General features: G+C 42.5%; 2 protein-coding genes across 25 annotated transcripts in view; one reads left to right on the forward strand and one right to left on the reverse strand.

Annotated features, from left to right (window-relative positions):
- Trip12 (thyroid hormone receptor interactor 12) overlaps positions 1-16,740 on the reverse strand; it is a 115,880-nt gene extending 99,140 nt beyond the window's left edge. For 6 of the 20 annotated variants that reach the window (XM_075952075.1, XM_075952066.1, XM_075952065.1 and 3 more), the window contains exon 1: positions 15,638-15,777. The gene's annotated coding sequence lies outside the window, so the exon portion shown is untranslated. Of the gene's footprint in view, positions 1-15,028; positions 15,225-15,637; positions 16,007-16,622 lie in introns of those variants that run through there. The other 14 variants (XM_075952061.1, XM_075952074.1, XM_075952071.1 and 11 more) reach the window with 14 other exon arrangements.
- Positions 16,169-19,400, forward strand: part of Fbxo36 (F-box protein 36) — a 66,371-nt gene continuing 63,139 nt past the window's right edge. For 2 of the 5 annotated variants that reach the window (XR_012908203.1, XR_012908204.1), the window contains exon 1: positions 16,171-16,784. Coding sequence is in view for 2 of the 5 variants with exons in the window: in XM_075952077.1 (XP_075808192.1) it covers positions 16,275-16,784; positions 17,299-17,328 (540 nt within the window). In the remaining 3 variants the exon portion in view is untranslated. Of the gene's footprint in view, positions 16,785-17,298; positions 17,402-19,400 lie in introns of those variants that run through there. The other 3 variants (XM_075952077.1, XR_012908205.1, XM_075952079.1) reach the window with 3 other exon arrangements.

Consider the following 19,400-nt stretch of genomic DNA (forward strand, 5'->3'; position numbering starts at 1 on the left):
TGCAATGCAGCCTTCCTAACTTCACAAAAAGAATGGAATTATGGTATGATGTTGAAGCCAGGCAATAGTGACACATATCTTTAATCCCAGGCAGATCTCTATGAGCTTGAGGCCAGCCTGGTTTACAGAGCAAAATCCAGGACAGACAGGGCTATTACACTGAGAAATCCTGTCAAAGAAAACAAAAACAAAGAAAAGGTACAATATTGAGATATGAAATTACACTAACAGCATCTTTGCTATTTCAACTCAAACCAGGCTCAGTGTGTTGACCCACACTTTGAAGCCCAGTACTCAGGAGGCAGAGGCAGGCAGGCAGATTTGTAGGACTTTGAGGCCTGCTTGATCTACATAAATACATATAGTTGAGTTCCAAGCTAGCCAAAACTACATATTGAGAATTACAAAAAAAAAAAAAATTAAACCAATCTGCAATTAGCAGAGCCTACAAGAATACAATAGTGGCACTCAAGCCAGAGGAAGATAGTGGGTTCAAGGCCACCCTGGGTTACATAATAAGACCTTGTCATCAAAATCAATAAACTAGGAACTCAGAAGGCTGAAGCAAGCAAGAGGGCCAACTTTTGAGGATAGCAGTCTGAGCCTCTCTCAAAAACAAACAAACAAACAAAAAAACACTCCTCAAACTCTACTGTGTAAGATCAAGCTAGCCTCAAATTCACAGTGATCCTTCTGCCTCTGCTTCCCGGGTGCTGGGATTATAAACACTGGTTAGTTACTACCAAATACCTTGGCTTAGTTTTTACTAGGCACAATTTAAACAACTTCTCAGTTTTAAAATTCTGCTGTGAGATTTTTACACTGTGTTTCAAGGCCAGCCTGGTCTACAGAGCAAGTTCCAAGGCAGCCAGAGCTACATAGAGAAACCCTGTCTCAAAAAAGTAAAAAAGAAGAAGAAAATTGTTGGAAGCACCTTCTTTATACAAATATATCAGGAACAACTAATATACATCTGCAGGGTGGGGGTACGGCATAGCGGTAGAATGCTTAACACTATTCCTGAGACCACAGAAGAAAACTACAACAAAAACATCTTATTCAAACTGTACCTTATTTCAAAGAGTTCAATATAAAGCACAATATTTAATACAGTATGAAACCAAAGTGGTATGAGATTCAGACTTGTGGTAAAGCTACTTACAACTTCCTGGAGGAACTTGAGAGTAAGTACAGAAGAATGGGAAGTTTAATAGTCTCACTGCGGCGAGGCTACAGTGGTAAGGTTTGTAAGGTTAATGATAAAGAAACCTGAATGACATTATTACAGTACTTATTTTTGAGACAGAAACTATGTTGTCCAAACTTGCTCAAACCCAAAATTCTCCTCCCTTTAGTATCCTGAGTGATGGGACAAAGGCATGGGCTATCATACCAGTCTTTACTGTAATCCTTCAATGGGAGACAAATAAATTTGAATTACTGTAGGGAAATGTCCCAGAGCATTTGCTGCTCTTGCAGAAGACTGGGGTTCATCCTACTCACACTAAGCACCTCTCAACCACCTGTAACTCGAGCTTCAGGGGATCTCACACGCAAGTCTCCTCTGTAAGCACTCACATGTATGTTAACATAGAGACACACATAAAATCAAAATCTTAAGAATATCCTTAACACATAAACTATACTAATTTTTTATTAGCATCTGAATAAAAAAATAGCATGTAAATACTAATTTACAAATGAATTTCAGTTCAGGGGGCCTAATCAGATGGCTCAGTGGTGAAGAGCACTGGCTTTCTCGTCCAGACAGCCTCAATTCCGTTCCCAGAACACACATGGTAGCTCACAACTGTCAGTAGCTCCAGTTCCAGGGGATCTGACACCCTCTTCTAACTTCCATGGGCACCAGGCTACAGAGACAAAACACTCATACACATAAATAAGTAGTGAACAATTTTTAAGAGAACTGAAAAGCAAAATAAAACTGTTGTTGGACTTCCCTTACTATGACACTGAATTTTGTAGTAAATTTTGGCAAAGATAAGCACAATGAAGGTGTATCTGAAACAGGTGGTACCTATCTTTAGCCCTGGCTATTCCAGAGCCAAAGGGAAAGGATCCCTTCAAATTACAAATGAGACCAAACAGAGCAACATAATAAGAACCATCCCAAATGGGGGGGAAAAAAAAAGTTCTGAAAACAGCATTTCTTGTTCACTTTCTAGTGCCAGAGAGCATTAAATGTTTCATAAAATAAGAAAGATCAGTCCTTTGTTCAATCACATGACATTTGATTACCATTGATTCAGATTTTTTTTTATTTTTATTCTGAGTACTGTTTAAGACCTAATGCCTGATTTTTACTATTATTCACTCAGTATTTTTTAAGTTATTATAGAAAGAAATTTTAAGTATAGTAGAGTTTAAAAAAAATACTCAAGGGCTAGTGAAGGCAGATCACTTAGATAATAAGACATGCATGGCATATGAAAAGTTCTAGGTTCCATTCACTCTAAAAAATGTCAACCTTTATGGAGCTAGACAAACTACTGCTCAGTGGATAAGAACACTGGCTGCTTTTCAGTTCCTGATGTCCATATCAGATGACTCCATCTCCAGGAGATCCAATACCCTCTTCTGGCCTCCATAGTAATCCCCACACATGAGGCACACAAATATATACATTAAAAAAAGTTAAATTTTTAAAAAATTACAGCTTAGAATAGAAATTAACTCTACCCAGTTTAATATTTTTGAAAGGTTTTTTTTTTTTTTTGCTTTGTTTTGTTTTTTTTGTTTGGTTTTTCAAGACAGGGTTTCTCAATAGCTTTGGTGCCTGTCCTGGAACTAACTCTGTAGACCAGACTGGCCTCAAACTCACAGAGATCCACCTGCCTCTGCCTCCCTAGTGCTGGGATTAAAGGCATGCGCCACCACCAACCCCAGTTTAATAATTTAAAGTAGCTGCAGAGCATTTTAGTTGATGCCATAGGTATTTTTAAAAATCAGTATGCTTTAATTAAGAGCATGTATAATATATACACTGAGTACAGATGACCCATGAAGTATGTCTGATCTTGGCCAGCCTGGCCTACAAAGAATGTTCCAGGATAGCCAGGGGTATAAAAAGAAACTGTATCTGAGGGAGGGGAAAAAAAAAGACAGCCTCAGAAGCCCAGGAGTGGAGTTGTGTACACTGTGAAGATGTATCATTCTGATTGGCTTAATACAAAGCTGAATGGCCAATAGCTAAGCAGAATTTTCAAGAACACAGGACGCTGGGAGGAAGAAGAAAGGAGTCACTAGGCATACAGAGTAGAAGCTGTATGGAAGAGTGAAGGTAGTAGTAAAGCCATGAGTCAAAAAGTAGATTGATAAAAATGGATTAATTTAGCCAAGCAGTAGTGGTGGACGCCTTTTATTGCAGCACTTGGGAGGCAGAGGCAGACAGATCTCTAAGTTCAAGGCCAGTGAGTTCCAGGACTGAAAAAAAAAAGGTGTTGGGGGTGGGGGTAACTTTAGTTGTAAGAGCTACTAAGCTATCTGCTGAGCTTTCACAAATAGTAAAAAAAAAATCTCTATCTGGTTATTTGGGAGCAAGCTGGCAAAACAGAAAAATCTGCCTGCATGCTAGGAATTGAACTGGGTCCTCTAGAGGAACAAGAGCTCTTAACCAGTAAGCCATCTCTTCAGCCACTCACAAATTACTATTCTTTTACTTTTCATTTGTCTTTCAGGCTGGGCATAGAAATAGAACTCAGGACCTATTGAGCCACACCTCCCAGCTCACCAGTTCATCTTAATAAATATATGTACAAGACAATTTTATCTTATTTACTTTGGTTTATTTAAAGCAAGCAGCCTTGGCCTAGAAATGGCTCAGACATTTTTAAAAGTTTTCCTTCCAGAGCACAAGTTTTGATTTCTATGGTAGCTCACAACTGTTGATCTACAGTTCCAGGGACACTCACTAGTCAACGCATACATACATCTGTTTTAGTTTTTTTAAGAAAGAAGACAGGGGACACTGGAGAGATGGCTCAGAGGTTAAGAGCATTGCCTGCTCTTCCAAAGGTCCTGAGTTCAATTCCCAGCAACCACATGGTGGCTCACAACCATCTGTAATGGGGTCTGGTGCCCTCTTCTGGCCTGCAGGCATACCCACAGACAGAATATTGTATACATAATAAATAAATAAATATTTAAAAAAAAGAAAGAAGACAGGGTCTGTCTCTGTACCATAAATTACCCTCGAACTGATTATATAGCCCAGGCTTACTCTGAATTTACAACAATTATCCTGCAAATGTGAATGCTGGAATTATGGGCATAAACCTCTTGTAAAATTCTTATGTCCAGATTTCTAAATGCAGAAGAAAATATGCCTTTTAGAATACCTATAGAACACTGCTCTACGATAAATACTGTATTCCAGCCAGACAATGGTGGTGTGTACCTTTAATCCCAGCACTCAGGAGGCATAGGTGGGTGAATCTCTGAGCTCAAGGCCAGCCTGGTCTACAAAGTGAGTTCCAGAACAGACAGCCTGGGCTATATAGAAAAGCCATGCATGGAGGTGAGGGGAGAATACTGCATTCCTATATAATTATTTTGTTTTTTTTATTTGGGGAGGGGTTTGGGGTGCTGGCAATTAAACCTAAACCTTAAGGGTTGAAGAGATGAATCAACAGTTAAAAGCGCTGGCTCTTCCAGGGGTTCTAAGTTCAATTTCCAGCAACCACATGGTGGCTCACAACCATCTTTAATAGGATCTGATACCCTCTTATGGCATGTAGAAATACATGCAGACCATTCATACATTAAAAAAAAAATTAAACCTAGAACTTCACATGTACTAAGTATACATTCAGCCAGACATGTCCAAACAACTCCTGGGTCAACTACATGAAATATAACAAAGCTCCAAGAACTGATTAAGTGCTTTTCATATTCCTCCCAGCAATACTGGCAAAGAGAAAGGAATGGGTAAATATATACTGGTAAACTATCATCTAGTAAAAAAGAAAAAAGAAAAGAAATAAAAAACAAGCTACTAACATTAAATTTGGATCAAAGCTATCTTGTGCCTTAACAATTCCGTAATAGTGAGCTGGGAGTGTAGTTCAGTAGGTACTTACTCAGCATGCACAAAACCATGAGATTTCAATCCAAAGCACCAAATAAACCATGGTGATTCATACCAATAATCCTAACACTGAAGAAGTGGAGGTAGGAGGATCAGGAGAGCTTTCTTCCCTATCTTAAAAAGAAAACATTCATACAAGTACCTGATTTGGTACTGAAGAGATGGCTCAGTGGTCAAGAACACTTGCTGCTCTTGCAGACCTAGATTCAGTTTTCAACACCCACATGATGGCTCACAACCATCAACTCTAGTTCCACGGGTTCTAACAACCCTCTTCTGACCTCATGAGCACCAGGCATACACTGGTAGACAAACACATGAAATCAAAACATTCATACACAAAATTTTTTTTAAAATTTCTTAAGCATTTAATTTTGTTGAGTATGGTGGTACATGTCTGTAATCCAATCACCAGAACCTGGAGACAGAAGGTCAAAGTCATCCATATAGAAATTTCAGACCAGACTGGGCTACATGAGATCCTTTTTCACCACTCCCAAAAAGAAAAACTAGGTAGCTGATCTTAATAAGTCTAACTGAAAGAATTCATCTCCTACACTAGCTATCGACTTTAGAAAAGTTCAAACAGCTGAGAGTGGTAGTAAAAAAAAAAAAATCTCTGACCCCTGAGTGGTAGAGCACTTGCCTAGAGAAAGCAATCCCTAGGCTCTGTCCCCAGAACCAAGGGGGGCAGGATAAGTTATGCAGCAAAGAACTAATTATATAAAATCGAATGAACCCTACAGCAAGGAAGAAAATGAAGACTAAAAATTTACAGAAACTATTAGAAGTATACATACACATTACAAAAGACACATGATGGAGGACAAAATAAAAATGAGCAAGGACACTTGTAAGTTCCAAGAACACAAAGCAGAAACAACAACAACAAAACTAATGTAAGGCATTAAATAAAGGCAGATCAACATGCTTGTGCATTTCTGTTTACAAGACAACTACAAACACTTAGTTTGGGAGGAAAAACTAAAAAGGAGGTGCTCCACATGATCTTTCTGAACCTCTCTCTAAAGACACAAAGATGCTTAAGTTAAAACAGTGAATTTCAGATGACCTGTGAGAACTCACTTGGAATTTCCAGACCATCAGATGTTTACCATGATTAGGCCTTCATGGGTTCATCTTAAGACAGCACAAGGTACATATATTTACTCAGAGTACCGCCCACAGTACAGTGAGCAGGAATTTAAGTCAGGGTAGAAGTCAATAATTATGACAGCCAAAGAGATGATTAAGTACACACTGAAATGTCCTAATTCAAATCTTGAAGGCTCATTTATAGATCAGCATTGTGGAAAGTTAGGTTTGTTACATTTGTTTATGCTGCATTTGTTTAATTACATAAAGATGTGTTGCTTTTTCACCTTGCCTACCTAAGGCACCTGGCTGATCTAATAAAAAGCTGAATGGCTAATAGCTAGACAGTAGAGGAATAGGTAGTGCTGGAGGGCAGAGAGAATAAGTAGGAGGTAAAATCTAGGCTAGGAGAAAAAGAGGAAGAAAGACAGACACAGAGTAAGACATACAGAATAAAAGAAAGGTTAAAAAGCCCTGAGACACAGGGCAGTAGTGGTGCACATCTTTAATCCCAGCACTCTGGAGGCAGAAGCAAGTGGATCGATCTCTTTAAGTTCGAGGCCAGCCTGCTCAACAAGAGCTAGCTCCAGCTGGGCAGTGGTGGCGCACGCCTTTAATCCCAGCACTTGGGAGGCAGAGGCAGGCGGATCTCTGTGAGTTCGAGACCAGCCTGGTCTACAGAGCAAGTTCTAGGACAGGCTCCAAAGCCACAGAGAAACCCTGTCTCGAAAATCCAAAAAAAAAAAAAAAGAGTTAGCTCCAGGCATCTAGGGCTGTTACAGAGAAACCCTGTCTTGAAAACCAAAAAAAAAAAAAGAAAAGAAAAAACCAGAGACAGTCAGGCAGTGGTGATACAAACCTTTAACCCCAGCACTCAGGAGGAAAAAGACAAGCGGATCTCTGTGCATTCGAGGACAGTCTAATCTACAGAGCAAATTCCAGGACAGGCTCCAAAACTACAGAGAAACCCTGTCTCGTGGGGTTAAAAAAAAAAAAAAAAAAAAAGCTCTGAGCTCTGACACTTAGATGAAGAGAAACAGGTTAATTTAAATTAAAACAGCTAGCACAAAATGATCCTAAGGTAAGGCCAAACATTCAAAACTAATAATGTCTCTATGTCATAATTTGGGAGCTAGTTGGTGGCACAAAAGAAAGTCTGCTATACTTCAGTTTGAAAAAAGCTATAAAAATCCATGTATGGCAACACTACCATATTTACAGAAACAAATGCATCCCTCTAAAAAATAAAAGAACTAAAATGATGAGTTATTAACATAAATTGGTGGAGGAAATTAAGTTTTTGCAACATACCAAAACATTACTGTGGCTTTAAATAAACTATTAGGCCTGACCTAGTGGTATCAAAACTATAGTATGTGCTACATAGCAAGAGCATCATTTCAAAAATAAAAACCAACTACTATATGCAAATAATGGACAATTAAAGAATAATATACAACTGCCCAGGATTCCCACCCCTTCCCCCCACAAGGTTTCACTGTGTAGCCCAGGCTGTCCTGGAACTTCTCTGAGGACCAGGCCTCAAACTCAAGAGATCAGCCCGCCTCTGCCTCCTGAGTGCTGGAATTAAAGGATTAAAGGGTTGCACCACCATCACACCAGACTGTTTAGTACATATGATTTCAACTTATAGTCTCTAAATGCGTACTCATCAGCCAGGCTACGAGGTAATATACTCGTATAATCTCAGCACTTTGGAAAGCAAGAAGTTGGATATTTTGAGATTGGTTTAACTATATAAGACCTTGTCTCCAAGCAAGTCATTTCACATTAACAATGCATACAGTATCTTGTTCCTACAAGGTTTGTTTCCTTCAACAAACTTTCTTTTCTGAAATAGGCCTTTTCTGAACTGGAACTTTTAAGTACTTACCAGATGGTGCTGAACTCAGGATCTGCCTTCCTCTACCTCTCCACAATGCTAGGATTAAATAAAGTATGTACATCGAAGTTCAGACTTCAATAAACATTTTTTAAAAATTATCTATTATTGTGGCTAAAGAAATGTCTCAATGATTAAGAACACTAGCTGTTCTTCCAGGGGTCCTGAGTTCATTTCCCAGCAACCACAGTTCCACATGTGTGCATGCAAACGAAAAGGCCCAGTCTCCAAACTTTCATTGCCAGGCTGTGGTGGCACACACCTTTAATCCCAGCACTTGAGAGGGAGACGCAGGCAGATCTGAGTTCGAAGCCATCCTGTTCTACAGAGTAAGTTCCAGGACAGCCAGGGCTACACAGAGAAAACCTGTTATCAATACACAAAACCAAAAAATGTTGTTTACTACTAAAAACTAAGAACAGCACAAGCAGCTAACTAGACGATTTCTCCCAAGACAGTGTTTAATCATGTATCCCAGGCTAGCTTTGACCTCCTGACTCTGGGCCTCCCAGGTGCTGAGTTTATAGGCATGAGTCACAATGCCCAGCTAAAACATACCTCTCCATTATTTTTAAGATAGGGTCTCACTATGTAGCACTGGCTATCCTAGATTCGCTATGTAGACCAGGCTGTAACTCAGAGATCCTCTTGACTCTTCCTGGGACTAAAAAACATGCACAACTATATTAGAACGCCTTCCTAAATTAAGCAAAACCAGGAAACTAACACCAAGATTCCCCACACTCAAAGTAGATAAACTTCAATCATAAATTCATTTTTCTTCTGGCCAATGAAACTAAAAGAACCACCAAGAAAATCAAAATCTAAATGGCCTCAGGGAAAAACATTTACTCCAAAGATAAATGTGGAGCACAGGTAGCTAAAGTAAAGAACTACTAGTTCACAAAACTTAGATCACCTGTTAAAAACTACAAACACGCCATGCAGCCCTGTTTTACGCCTTTAATCCCAGCACTCAGGAGACAGAGGCAGTTGGATCTCTGTGACTTCAAGGCCAGCCTGGTCTACAGAGTGAGTTCCAGGACAGGCTCCAAAACTACACAGAAAAACCCTGTCAAAAAAAAAAAAAAAACAAAAAACAACTACAAACACCAAAATTATACAATCTACACATTAGACTTAGTGTAACAGCCTACTTTTTTCCTAGTATGATTAACTGCAATTTAGACTATAAGAGGCAGAGCTGGCTCAGAGACAAAAGAGGATAATAAAATACAAACCTGGCTATACAGGGCTACACATCTTGGGCCCTGACTTAAAATAATTAATGCAATACGCAAGAAAGCAATAAAAAAAAATATTGTCTTGATACCGAGCCACAGAGGTGACACATCTAACCTGTTACCTCAGTGGAAAATCAGTTAGTGGAAATAGAAAGGGACCAAAACCACTATCAAACCACAGGAAACATTCTCAAGAATGTTTGGGTCAGATTTTGCAGGTTAAGGGTGCTAGTTACACAAACCAGTGTACCTGAGTTTGATACCCAGAACCCACATAAAGGTGCACGAAGCAAACTGATTCCAGAAAGTTGACCTCTAACCAAGACATGTAGAGCAATAAATAAAAAATCTACTGGACAGAGCAAAGAAACCTTCAAAGCAGAAGACTGCTGGCTATCATTACTCTTCAAATGCATCTTCATGCATACTATAATGATCTAAAATAATTGCCCTCAGAAGTCTAGAAAGCATTGGGGGAAAACAAAAGCAACACATCAACAAGTACTCCATTATAACACAAAAATAAGCCATATACAGATAGCCAAGAAATAAAAAAGGCAGAAGATAGCTTTTAAAAAATCAGTTGAAAGGGTGGGCAGTGGTGGTGATGCACACCTTTTTATCCCCAGGGATTGGGAAGCAGAGATGGATCTCTGAGTTCAGGTCAGCCTGATCTACAGAGCAAGTTCCAGGACAGTCAGAGCTGTTAGTAGATAAATCCTGGGGGGAGTGTAAAGGGGTAAAGCTAAGTTTGTTACCACCTCTGGCTACTGTGTATATAGTAGATGCTTAGTATTAGGTTTGAATGAAAGAAAAATGTAAGCCAAATTGATATCTGAAAGAAACCTGAGCCATCAAATTACCTCCATAAGGCCAGTGTGGCAGAAATGCCTATAATACAAAAAGGAAGATCATGAGTCAGAGGCCTTCCTAGTTACATGAGACCCTGTCTCAAAAATTAATTAACTGTGCAAATAAAAATAAATAAAACTACCACATTTGCTCATCCTTGCCCTATACTGATCCACTTGGGGGAAATTAAAAGTTCCCTAGAGGTCTAGAGAGATGGCTCAGTAGTTAAGAGCACTGGCTGCTCTTCTAGAGGTTCCGAATTCAATTCCTAGCCACAGGGTAGTTCACCATCCTCTATAATGGGATCTGATGCTCTTTTCTATCATGCAGGCATATGTGCAAACAAAGCACTCATATACATAAAATAGATGAAAACTGAATCTTTAAAAAAAAAAAAAAACTCCCTAGATTCTATAAGATTCTCTACAAGACAGCCGGACAGTGGTACATGCCTTTAATCCCAACACTTGGGAGGCAGAGGCAGGCAGATCTCTGTGAGTTCGAGGCCAGCCTGGTCTACAAGACAGTTCCAGGACAAGCACCAAAGCAACAGAGAAACAAACAAAAAAAGTCTACAAAACCACTTCACTGAACACTAAAAAGTCAGCTGGGAATCAGAGCACCTGAGGTGGACACCGGAGATCAGTAGGTTAAGGTCATCATCAATACAGAGTTCCAAGCTGGGCTAAATGAGACACAAGAAAAAAGTTATGTGAGAGCCACAAGCCAGAAAAAGTACAAATTCTGTCAGTAATAAAAATGTGCAAACAAGGTGCCCTGTAGAGATGGCTCAGCAGTTAAGAGCACTTATCCTTTTGTTTGTTTTGTTTTTTGTTTTATAGAGAGAAGATTTCTCTGTAGCTTTGGAACCTGTCCTGGAACTCACTCTGTAGACCAGGCTGGTCTCAAACTCAGAGATCCGCCAGCCTCTGACTCCCAAGTGCTGGGATTAAAGGCATGCAACACCACTGTCTGGGCCCAGATTCAACTCCTAGTATCCACATGGTAGCTCCAGTCCCAAGGGATCCAAAACACTTTTCTGACCTTTGTAGGTACCAGGTATAAATAGCATGTTGTACACATACACACATGCAGGTAAAACACACTCAAAATAAACTTTAAAAAAAAGACTCACATTTCTCTAAATAGGATTAACAAGTTTAGCTGTGGGACATACATCAAGTAGCAGGAATGTTAATGCAAACCTAGATAAAACTTGCCTTTTTTTCACTTTAATACTAAACTTGGGCTTAAGTTTCACTACCAATCAATTAGTAGTTTATAACTCTATCAACTCTGCCTTACTTAAGACCCACTAACATCTACCATAATTTTCTAATATGAATATCCTTCTTGAGCGGCTGGATTTTTTTTTCCACTAATTATATTTTCTGGGTTTCCAAAGTCACCTGGTGGAAAATACTGCCTATTCACATATTAGCGATAAAATGGAGTATATTAAGGGACCTAGTTTAAAGTCACATCAATACTGTTAACATCAACTTTCAATTCAGTAATGTGTCTTCTCTAAGAGATGTCTCTTTAAACAGAATAAGGGGTTAGAGAGAAGGTTCATCAATTCAGAGCACTGGCTACTTTTCCAGAGAACAGGAATTCCCAGCCCCTACTCTATGGCTCACAACTGTCTATAATTCCAGTTCCAAGGGATCCAATGCCCTCTTCTGGCCTCAGTGGGGACCAAGCACACAAATGACACACAAGCATACATGAAGGTAAAACACCCATACAAATAAAGTAAAAAATACTTATTTTTCTTTTTTTGTTTTTTTAAATATTTATTTATTTATTATGTATACAATATTCTGTTTGTGTTTATGCATGCTGGCCAGACGAGGGCACCAGACCTCATTACAGATGGCTGTGAGCCACCATGTGGTTGCTGGGAATTGAACTCAGGACTTTTGGAAGAGCAGGCAATGGTCCTAACCACTGAGCCATCTCCCCAGCCCCAAGATTATTCAAAAATAAAATAGAACCATAAAACCTTAACCAGGTAACACATTATAATTTGAATAAAAATAAACAGTACTCCAAAATGTACTCCCCTTTCAAGATCATTAATTCCAGAGACAAGCAGATCTGCTTGTGTTCCAGGACAGCCAGGGCTATAGAGGGAAAAACCCTGTCTTAAAAACTAAATACTGCGCTGGGCAGTGATGGCGGACGGCTTTAATCCCACCATTCCAGAGGCAGAAGCAGGCGGGCCTTTTTGTGAGTTGGAGGCCAGCCTGGTCTACAAGAGCTAGTTCCAGGACAGGCTCCAAAGCTACAGAAAAACCCTATCTTGAAAAATCAAAAAAAAAAAAAGAAAAGAAAAGAAAAAGAAAACCAACCAAACAAACAAAAAACACCACTAAATACTGCCAGGCAGTGGTGGCATACAGCTTTAATCCCAGCAAACAGGAGGCAGAATCAGGCAGATCTGTGAGATCTGAGGCCAGCCTGGTCTACAGAGCGAGTCTCAGGACAGCCAGAACTGTTACACAGAGAAACCCTGTCTCAGAAAAAAATAAAAAAAAAATAAATAGCTTCAGTTGATGCCCTTCACATGATGTGCTCGAAGGTAAAGGTTACAGAGTACATGGAAAAGTGAGGTTCGCACTGCAAGGAGAAAAAAAGAATGCCTGAAAAGAACATAACACACTTAAAAAGTATTCTCAAATGTAGACAGTGATGTTTTAAGAAAGATGTTAAAGAGATAGTAACTGTAGTGGAACCCAAACATTGCAGGACAAAAAGTCATAGGACTACGAAAGAAATGACTTGAAATGGAGACTAGGATTAAGAAAACAAAGACTCTTCTAGAACAGCATAGACAGTCCCAGTACGGATGATTCAGAGACAGAAAGACTGAAGCAAAGGGAGAGAACAAGACTGAGGGGGATGACCTAGCAGACCCTTCAAAACTGGGACAGAAGTCTTGGTTGTAAAGTCTGCACTGATTTAAGCTCTAACTAAATGAAAGTCATTTGCTTTCAACCTTTAATTTGGCTTTATTTCAGCAATTCAAAACAAAAATAACTCAGCTGTTTTGGGAGCTTGAATAAAATATCTTGGAAATAAATAATTTTATTGATTAAAATAAAAAACATTAATTTTTTAATTTTATTTTGGTTTGTTCAAGACAGGGTATCTCTGTGCAACAGCTCTGGCTGTCCTGGAACTCACTTTGTAGACCAAACTCAAGATCCGCCTGCCTCCACCTCCCCAGCGCTAGGATTAAAGGCAAGGAAGGCATGGACCTCTACCACCTGGCAATATTTTCTAATTTTACAATAGCACTTTCTGGAACTGCCAAGAGTTCTCAAACTTCTAGAAAGTATTCGAAAAGCTAAAACAAAATGCCTGATCAGAGAACAACGGAATGTCAGCTGAGCACACTTAAACACTTCTCACAACCCTGAAACAGTGAAGCAGATGGAAACAATAAAAGAGCTTTGCAATTATTGTATTGGTACAGTCCTAGACAAGCAGTCATATACAAAGCCCAGCAGCAACCAAGTAGAAAACCATACCAGGTCTTGGACTAAACATGAAACAAGGAGTAAAGTCAATACTGTCTTAAGATTTAATACTGAAGTAGCTGCATAAACATAAGAAAATAGGCCTCTGTAATGCCCTCCACAATTTATTATCCCTAAGTTTGTAATAACTCCAAATGCGACACAAACAAGGCCTCATATACAGGCCTCTTGCCTTTTTTTAACACAACTAAGACCTTTGTTCCCCGCATCAGTTTTTTACCCTATTCAATAAAAGCTCTTTCAACTTTCTACCACGTATTTTTGTTTTTAAGAGATGAGATTCTAAGCCTCAACTTGCCAAGTCTTTAAAAATTTTAATGCTAAAAATATCTAGAATCAAGAAAAAGAGTAAGTTTTAAAAAAGACACCACTACAAGGCCTACAAACCGATGAAAGCCTGAAGATCGGGTGATTTGGCAGCCCAGGCCAGATCGCGAGCTCAAACTAGGGAGACAGGAGAGCGGTTAGACCACTCGGAACAGAGTGCGCTATCAACCGCCCCTCCCACCCCCACCCCACCCCCACGTTTACCTAGTAACATTCCCGCCCCCAATTAACGGAGCGAGGACACTAAATAAAACCCAGCACCCCGGCAAGAAGCTACAGCTAAAGCCTCTCCCAGAAAAAAACAAAACGTAGTAACAGAAACCAATCTGCTGGAAGGGTGGGAAGCCGCCCATTGCTATTCCCCTCTTCACCTCAGAGGTAATCAGTCCCCTCCCGTCCACCTAGAGTTAGTCACAGGGTGTAATTTAGCCACCACCACCCCCATCTGCATTTTCTTTCTTTTTAATTCTAGTAATGTTTCTCCGTTCTAACTAATTAAGGTTATCTGCTATTCCCGAGGAAGTGAACGGCAGGAGGCTGGGTCTTAAAACCTTCGTTTTCTGAACATCCCTGGAACTTGTTTCCCTAACCAGAAACGCACTCGCTGATCACAAGGAAGAGATGAACTGACGGACAAACGTGTAATAGGTTTTATGTAATCCACATATATTAATCGCCTGACTCGCTTTGAATGTTAATACGATCGGGATGACAATCGGCCCACCTCCCTCTCCCGGGCCCCTGTTAACCTCTGCGTCCTATGCCCCTGCTGGTCTTCTCCGAGGATGCTGCTTCCCTCCGCCAAGTTTCTCGGCCTCTCCCGCGGCCCCTGCCAGCCCGACGGGCACGTCGTCGTTTCTCCCTCAGCCTCGACTTCCCCGGCTGGAAAAGCCTCCCTCCTCCCCGCGCTGGCTCGCCCGCCCCCAACCGTCCCCCTCAACAGGAAGACCCTTACCGAGGCCCAAAGTCACTCCCGCCTCTCCCTCCTCAGAGCCTTGCCTCCCAACAGTTGTCACTCGAGCAGCTCCTTAGTTTCCATTTCCGGGCCATCCACAGCCCAAAACCTCCCTTTCCCTGTTTCCGGGCCCCCCGTCCCATTTCCGGGGAACCCTTTGCCGTCTTCACGCCCCCACCTGCACTTCCGGCCCCCCACTTTCTCTCTTCCTAGACGCCCTCCAGGCTCCAAAGACCACTTCCGGTCCCCTCCCGCCCCCCGCTGGGCTCCCCCAGACCCGCACGCCCTACCCAGGTTCCGCCTAGGGCCTTCCTCATCGCGGGAGGCCAGAGCGGGAGGGGGGGGGACCCAGCGCTCCCCCACACACCCCAAGCCAGTCGGCCCAGGCTCCTGAGGCCGCGGGGCTCGCTCGAGCGCCTCACCCGTCAGCCTCGGGCTGGTCCTTCCGCGGCCCCGCCGCCGGCGGCGGCAAGTCGGGCCGAGAGCCGCGTCGCCACGATGACACGAGCGGGCTGCTGGGGACTTTCGGCTCAGGCTTCCCAGGCCTCCTCATCGCCTCCCCCCTCCCCCAAGGCCCAATCCCGCCGCTCCGAACGGCGTCCCAATTACCTAGTTAGGCCCCAAAGTCTCCGGTCCGGACTCGGTGGCGCGACGGCAACTTCCACGGGCTCCCCCCACCCCCCCCAAGCGGCGTCGGTGGCGGCGGCTTGTCGTCCCTTCAATTATCAGCTGAGCCGCAGCACCGCTCCGCCGTGCGCCTCCGCCCGCGCCGCCTCCCTCCCCGCCCGCTCGGCTCCAGTCGGGGACTACTTTGCCCTGAGGCCCCGGCCTGCGGGATCTTCCGCAGGACCAGCCCCGCCACCTATTTACAGCCCAACATATCGCCCCTCCCTCCCCAGCGCTCGGCTCCGCTCGGAGAGCAGCCTCGAGTCTCCTTCCGATCCCTTCAAGGGACCAGGAAGGGGACTGTGGCACTCCACTTGGTATCCCTCCGCTGGGGTCACCCCCGCCCCTCCGCGCTAGCAGGAACTAAATTCCACTTCGGGTCACCCCGGGACCTGATTGTAAAAAATTCACAAAGCAGGGATCCTCGTGACCCCTGGTCAAGGAAACCACGACGCCAAGTTAAAACCCCCAGTGCCAACTCAAAAAGCGGGCTTCGCTTTAAACTGGGGCTGCGGCCCCCTGACCCCTGTCAAGCCCCGCCCCTTCCTGGTTGTCTTAGCGACGGCGGTGGCGTCCCAAGATGGCGTCGTGGCTGCCGGAGACTCTGTTTGAAATTGTAGGACAAGGCCAGGCGCCGAGCAAAGACTATTACCAGTTGTTGGTCACTCAAACTCAGGCAAGTGCGAGCCGCGGGTTCCTGTCTCTCCTGACCCCCTTCCCCGCCCGCCCGGGCCCCGCGATGAGGCCCGCTCCAGGCAAACAGCCACCGTGGCCTGCCGGAAGCGCCGCGTCTCAGCTCACAGCGAGATCTCCCCTCGTCACCTCTGCTCCGCGGCCTGAGAGTCGGTTCTCTGCCCGAGGCCGTCTTGTCCCTGGCGAACCTTCCTTGCCTTCCCCCTCCCCCAATGCCGACCGCTTCCCTTCCTACCTCCTGGATTCCTACCCGCTGCGTTCCCTCCGCGCGCCAGAGAAAAACAGGCGTCCCTGCTTGCGTGCCGCCTCACCTCAGCGTGGGAAGGAGGGAAAGAAAGACTCAGCCAAGTGTCCCAAGGAGGAGCCGGCAGGGGGAGAAAGGGACGGTCTCTTCCAGGTTAGGACTTAATCCTGGGGGATTTTTTTTTTTTTTAAAAAAACCTCAAGGTGGCCTCGACAGTTACCACATCAAAATTCCTCTTTCTAACATGAATGACTGACTGAACGTTCTTTCCTTACCTTACTGGAGCCCCTTCTATCCCTTTGAAAGTGTGGGGTGGGGAGGGGGAGACAACAAAAATGTTTCAGCTGCTCTGCTCATCAGCCCCACCCATAATGACATCTGTTCCACAACAATAAGAACGAGGGTTATGTTATCGCTGGAGTATAGTAACCCCGGGGGCCTTTTTTCCTCCAAGTGTTTTAGTTGTCAAGGGTAGGCTTTGGATAATGTATTGTGCCACGAGTTACTCTGGTTGATATGGGCCTCCACAGATTCCTGGCTGAGCTTATCCAATCATTAAGCTGTTCATGTACCCCCAAATTTTAATAGGCCATATTATAAAATTACGTTTAAAAACTTGAATTAGTTTGGGTCTTGGTGTTGATTATCCCATCTATCTTTGTTCCAGGAGCCGTCAAACAAAAGCGTCGTGAATTAATATTTCTTACGCCTTTAATCCCAGCACTCGGGAGGCAGAGGCAGGTGGATCTCTGTGAGTTCGAGGCCAGCCTGGACTACAATAGCTAGTTCCAGGACAGGAAACAAAAAGCTACGGAGAAACTCTGTCTCAAAAAATCAAAAAAAAAAAAAAACAGTAATGATGTATGCATTATATCTAATAATCCTACAAATGTAATAGCCTGTCTGTTTTTAATTATTTTAACTTATTAAGAATTTGACAGGGGGCTGGAGAGATGGCTCAGTGGTTAAGAGCATTGCCTGCTCTTCCAAAGGTCCTGAGTTCAATTCCCAGCAACCACATGGTGGCTCACAACCATCTGTAATGAGGTCTGGTGCCCTCTTCTGGCCTGGAGACATACACGCAAACAGAATATTGTATACATAATAAATAAATAAATAAATATTTAAAAAAAAAGAATTTGACAGTAAAGATTTTGAAGGTTTTGGTTGGGTTTATATGTGAAGTTGGTGTTGGTTTGGTTTCTTTGTTTTTGGTTTGAGACAGGGTCTCACTATATAGCCCTGGATGGCCTGGAACTCAATGTGTATACCGAGCTGGCCCTGAACTTAGAGAAATCCACCTCCTCTGCCTCTTGAGTTAGGCAATGCACCAACCTTGAGAGGTGAGGGTTTTGTTTGTTTTTTTGTTTGTTCTGGTTTTTTAAAATATTATTTTATGTACATTGGTGTTCTGTCCATGCAGTTCTAGAAGAGTCTTTTTGTTTTCTTAATCCCAGTCTCCATTTCAAGTCATTTCTTTCAAAGTCCTATGACTTTTTCTCCTGTGTGAGGGTTTCAGATCTTAGAGTTACAGGTCGTTATGAGCTGCCATGTAGGTGCTGGAATTTGAACCCAGGTCATCTGGAAGAGCAATTAGAGCTCTTAACCACTGAGCCATCTCTCCAACCCTGAGATGAGGGTTTCGTTGGGTGGTTTGGTGTTACTTTGTTTTCCTTTTTTTTCTCATTGGCTCTGTGATGGGTAGAACCCAAGGCCTTCTGCTTGCTAGACAATTTTACTACTGAGCCAGATCTCCCCCATCCATATTAGCTTTAAGATCTATGATCCTAATAATTCTTCACTCTTTGTATGACTGACTGCATCTTTAAAATTGTTCTTTTGAACATTTTTTTCCTTGAAGGTCTGGTGTCAAAGGAGGGTTTCTCTCCCTCACCCTCACTCAGTCCTACCCCCAGAATTGTCTTAAGTCTCAGTGAATTGGGAATATCTTCTACATGCCATCCTCTAATTAATCTGCTATGTGAAAACAACCCAAAATATTCTTAACTTTTGTTTTCATTTTGAAGACAGAGTATCCTGTGGCCCAGACTGTTCTGAATTCCTGATCTTTCTGCCTCTGCCTCCCAAGGGCTAGGATTATTACAGACATGAACCACAATGCCTGACATTCTTAAAAGAAGAGGAAGAAAGGAAGAAGGGCTTCAAGGAAAGAAAGAAATCCTTTTTTGAGCCCAGCGGGTGGTGGCTCACGCCTTTAATCCCAGCACTCTGAAGGCTGCCGAGGATCTCTGTGAGTTCAAGGCCAGCCTGGGCTGTAAGAGCTAGTTCCAGGTCAGGCTCCAAAGCTACAGAGAAACCCTGTCTCAAAAAACCAAAAAAAAAAAAAAAAAAGAAAAGAAAAGAAAAAAGAAAGAAAGAAAAAGAAATCCTTTTTCATTAACAGATAAACCTCTGTTCTTTAAACTAGGAATAGTGGCACAGACCTTTAATTGCAGCACTAGAGCGGTAGAGGCGGAGAATCTCCAAGTTTAAGGCAAGTCTGGTCTACATAGGGAGTTACAACCAGGAAGGGATACATAATGAAGCCTTGTCTCAAAAATTAGTAAAATGTTTTTAAAGGACTCTTATTTGAGGCCATATTCTTTTTTATCACTCACTCAACACGTAAAATCCCTCTAAAGACCTAGTCCAGTTTCATTATCAAATACACTACAGTTCTACAAGGAAGAGTTCATTTCAAATCTGATTAAGTTGCCCTCTTTTCAAAATAAAATTTGTTGTAAAAAGTAAGTCAAAAGGGTCTGGAGA

The sequence above is a fragment of the Microtus pennsylvanicus genome, chromosome 17, assembly GCF_037038515.1.
Source record: "Microtus pennsylvanicus isolate mMicPen1 chromosome 17, mMicPen1.hap1, whole genome shotgun sequence".
NCBI classification, from domain to species: domain Eukaryota; kingdom Metazoa; phylum Chordata; class Mammalia; order Rodentia; family Cricetidae; genus Microtus; species Microtus pennsylvanicus.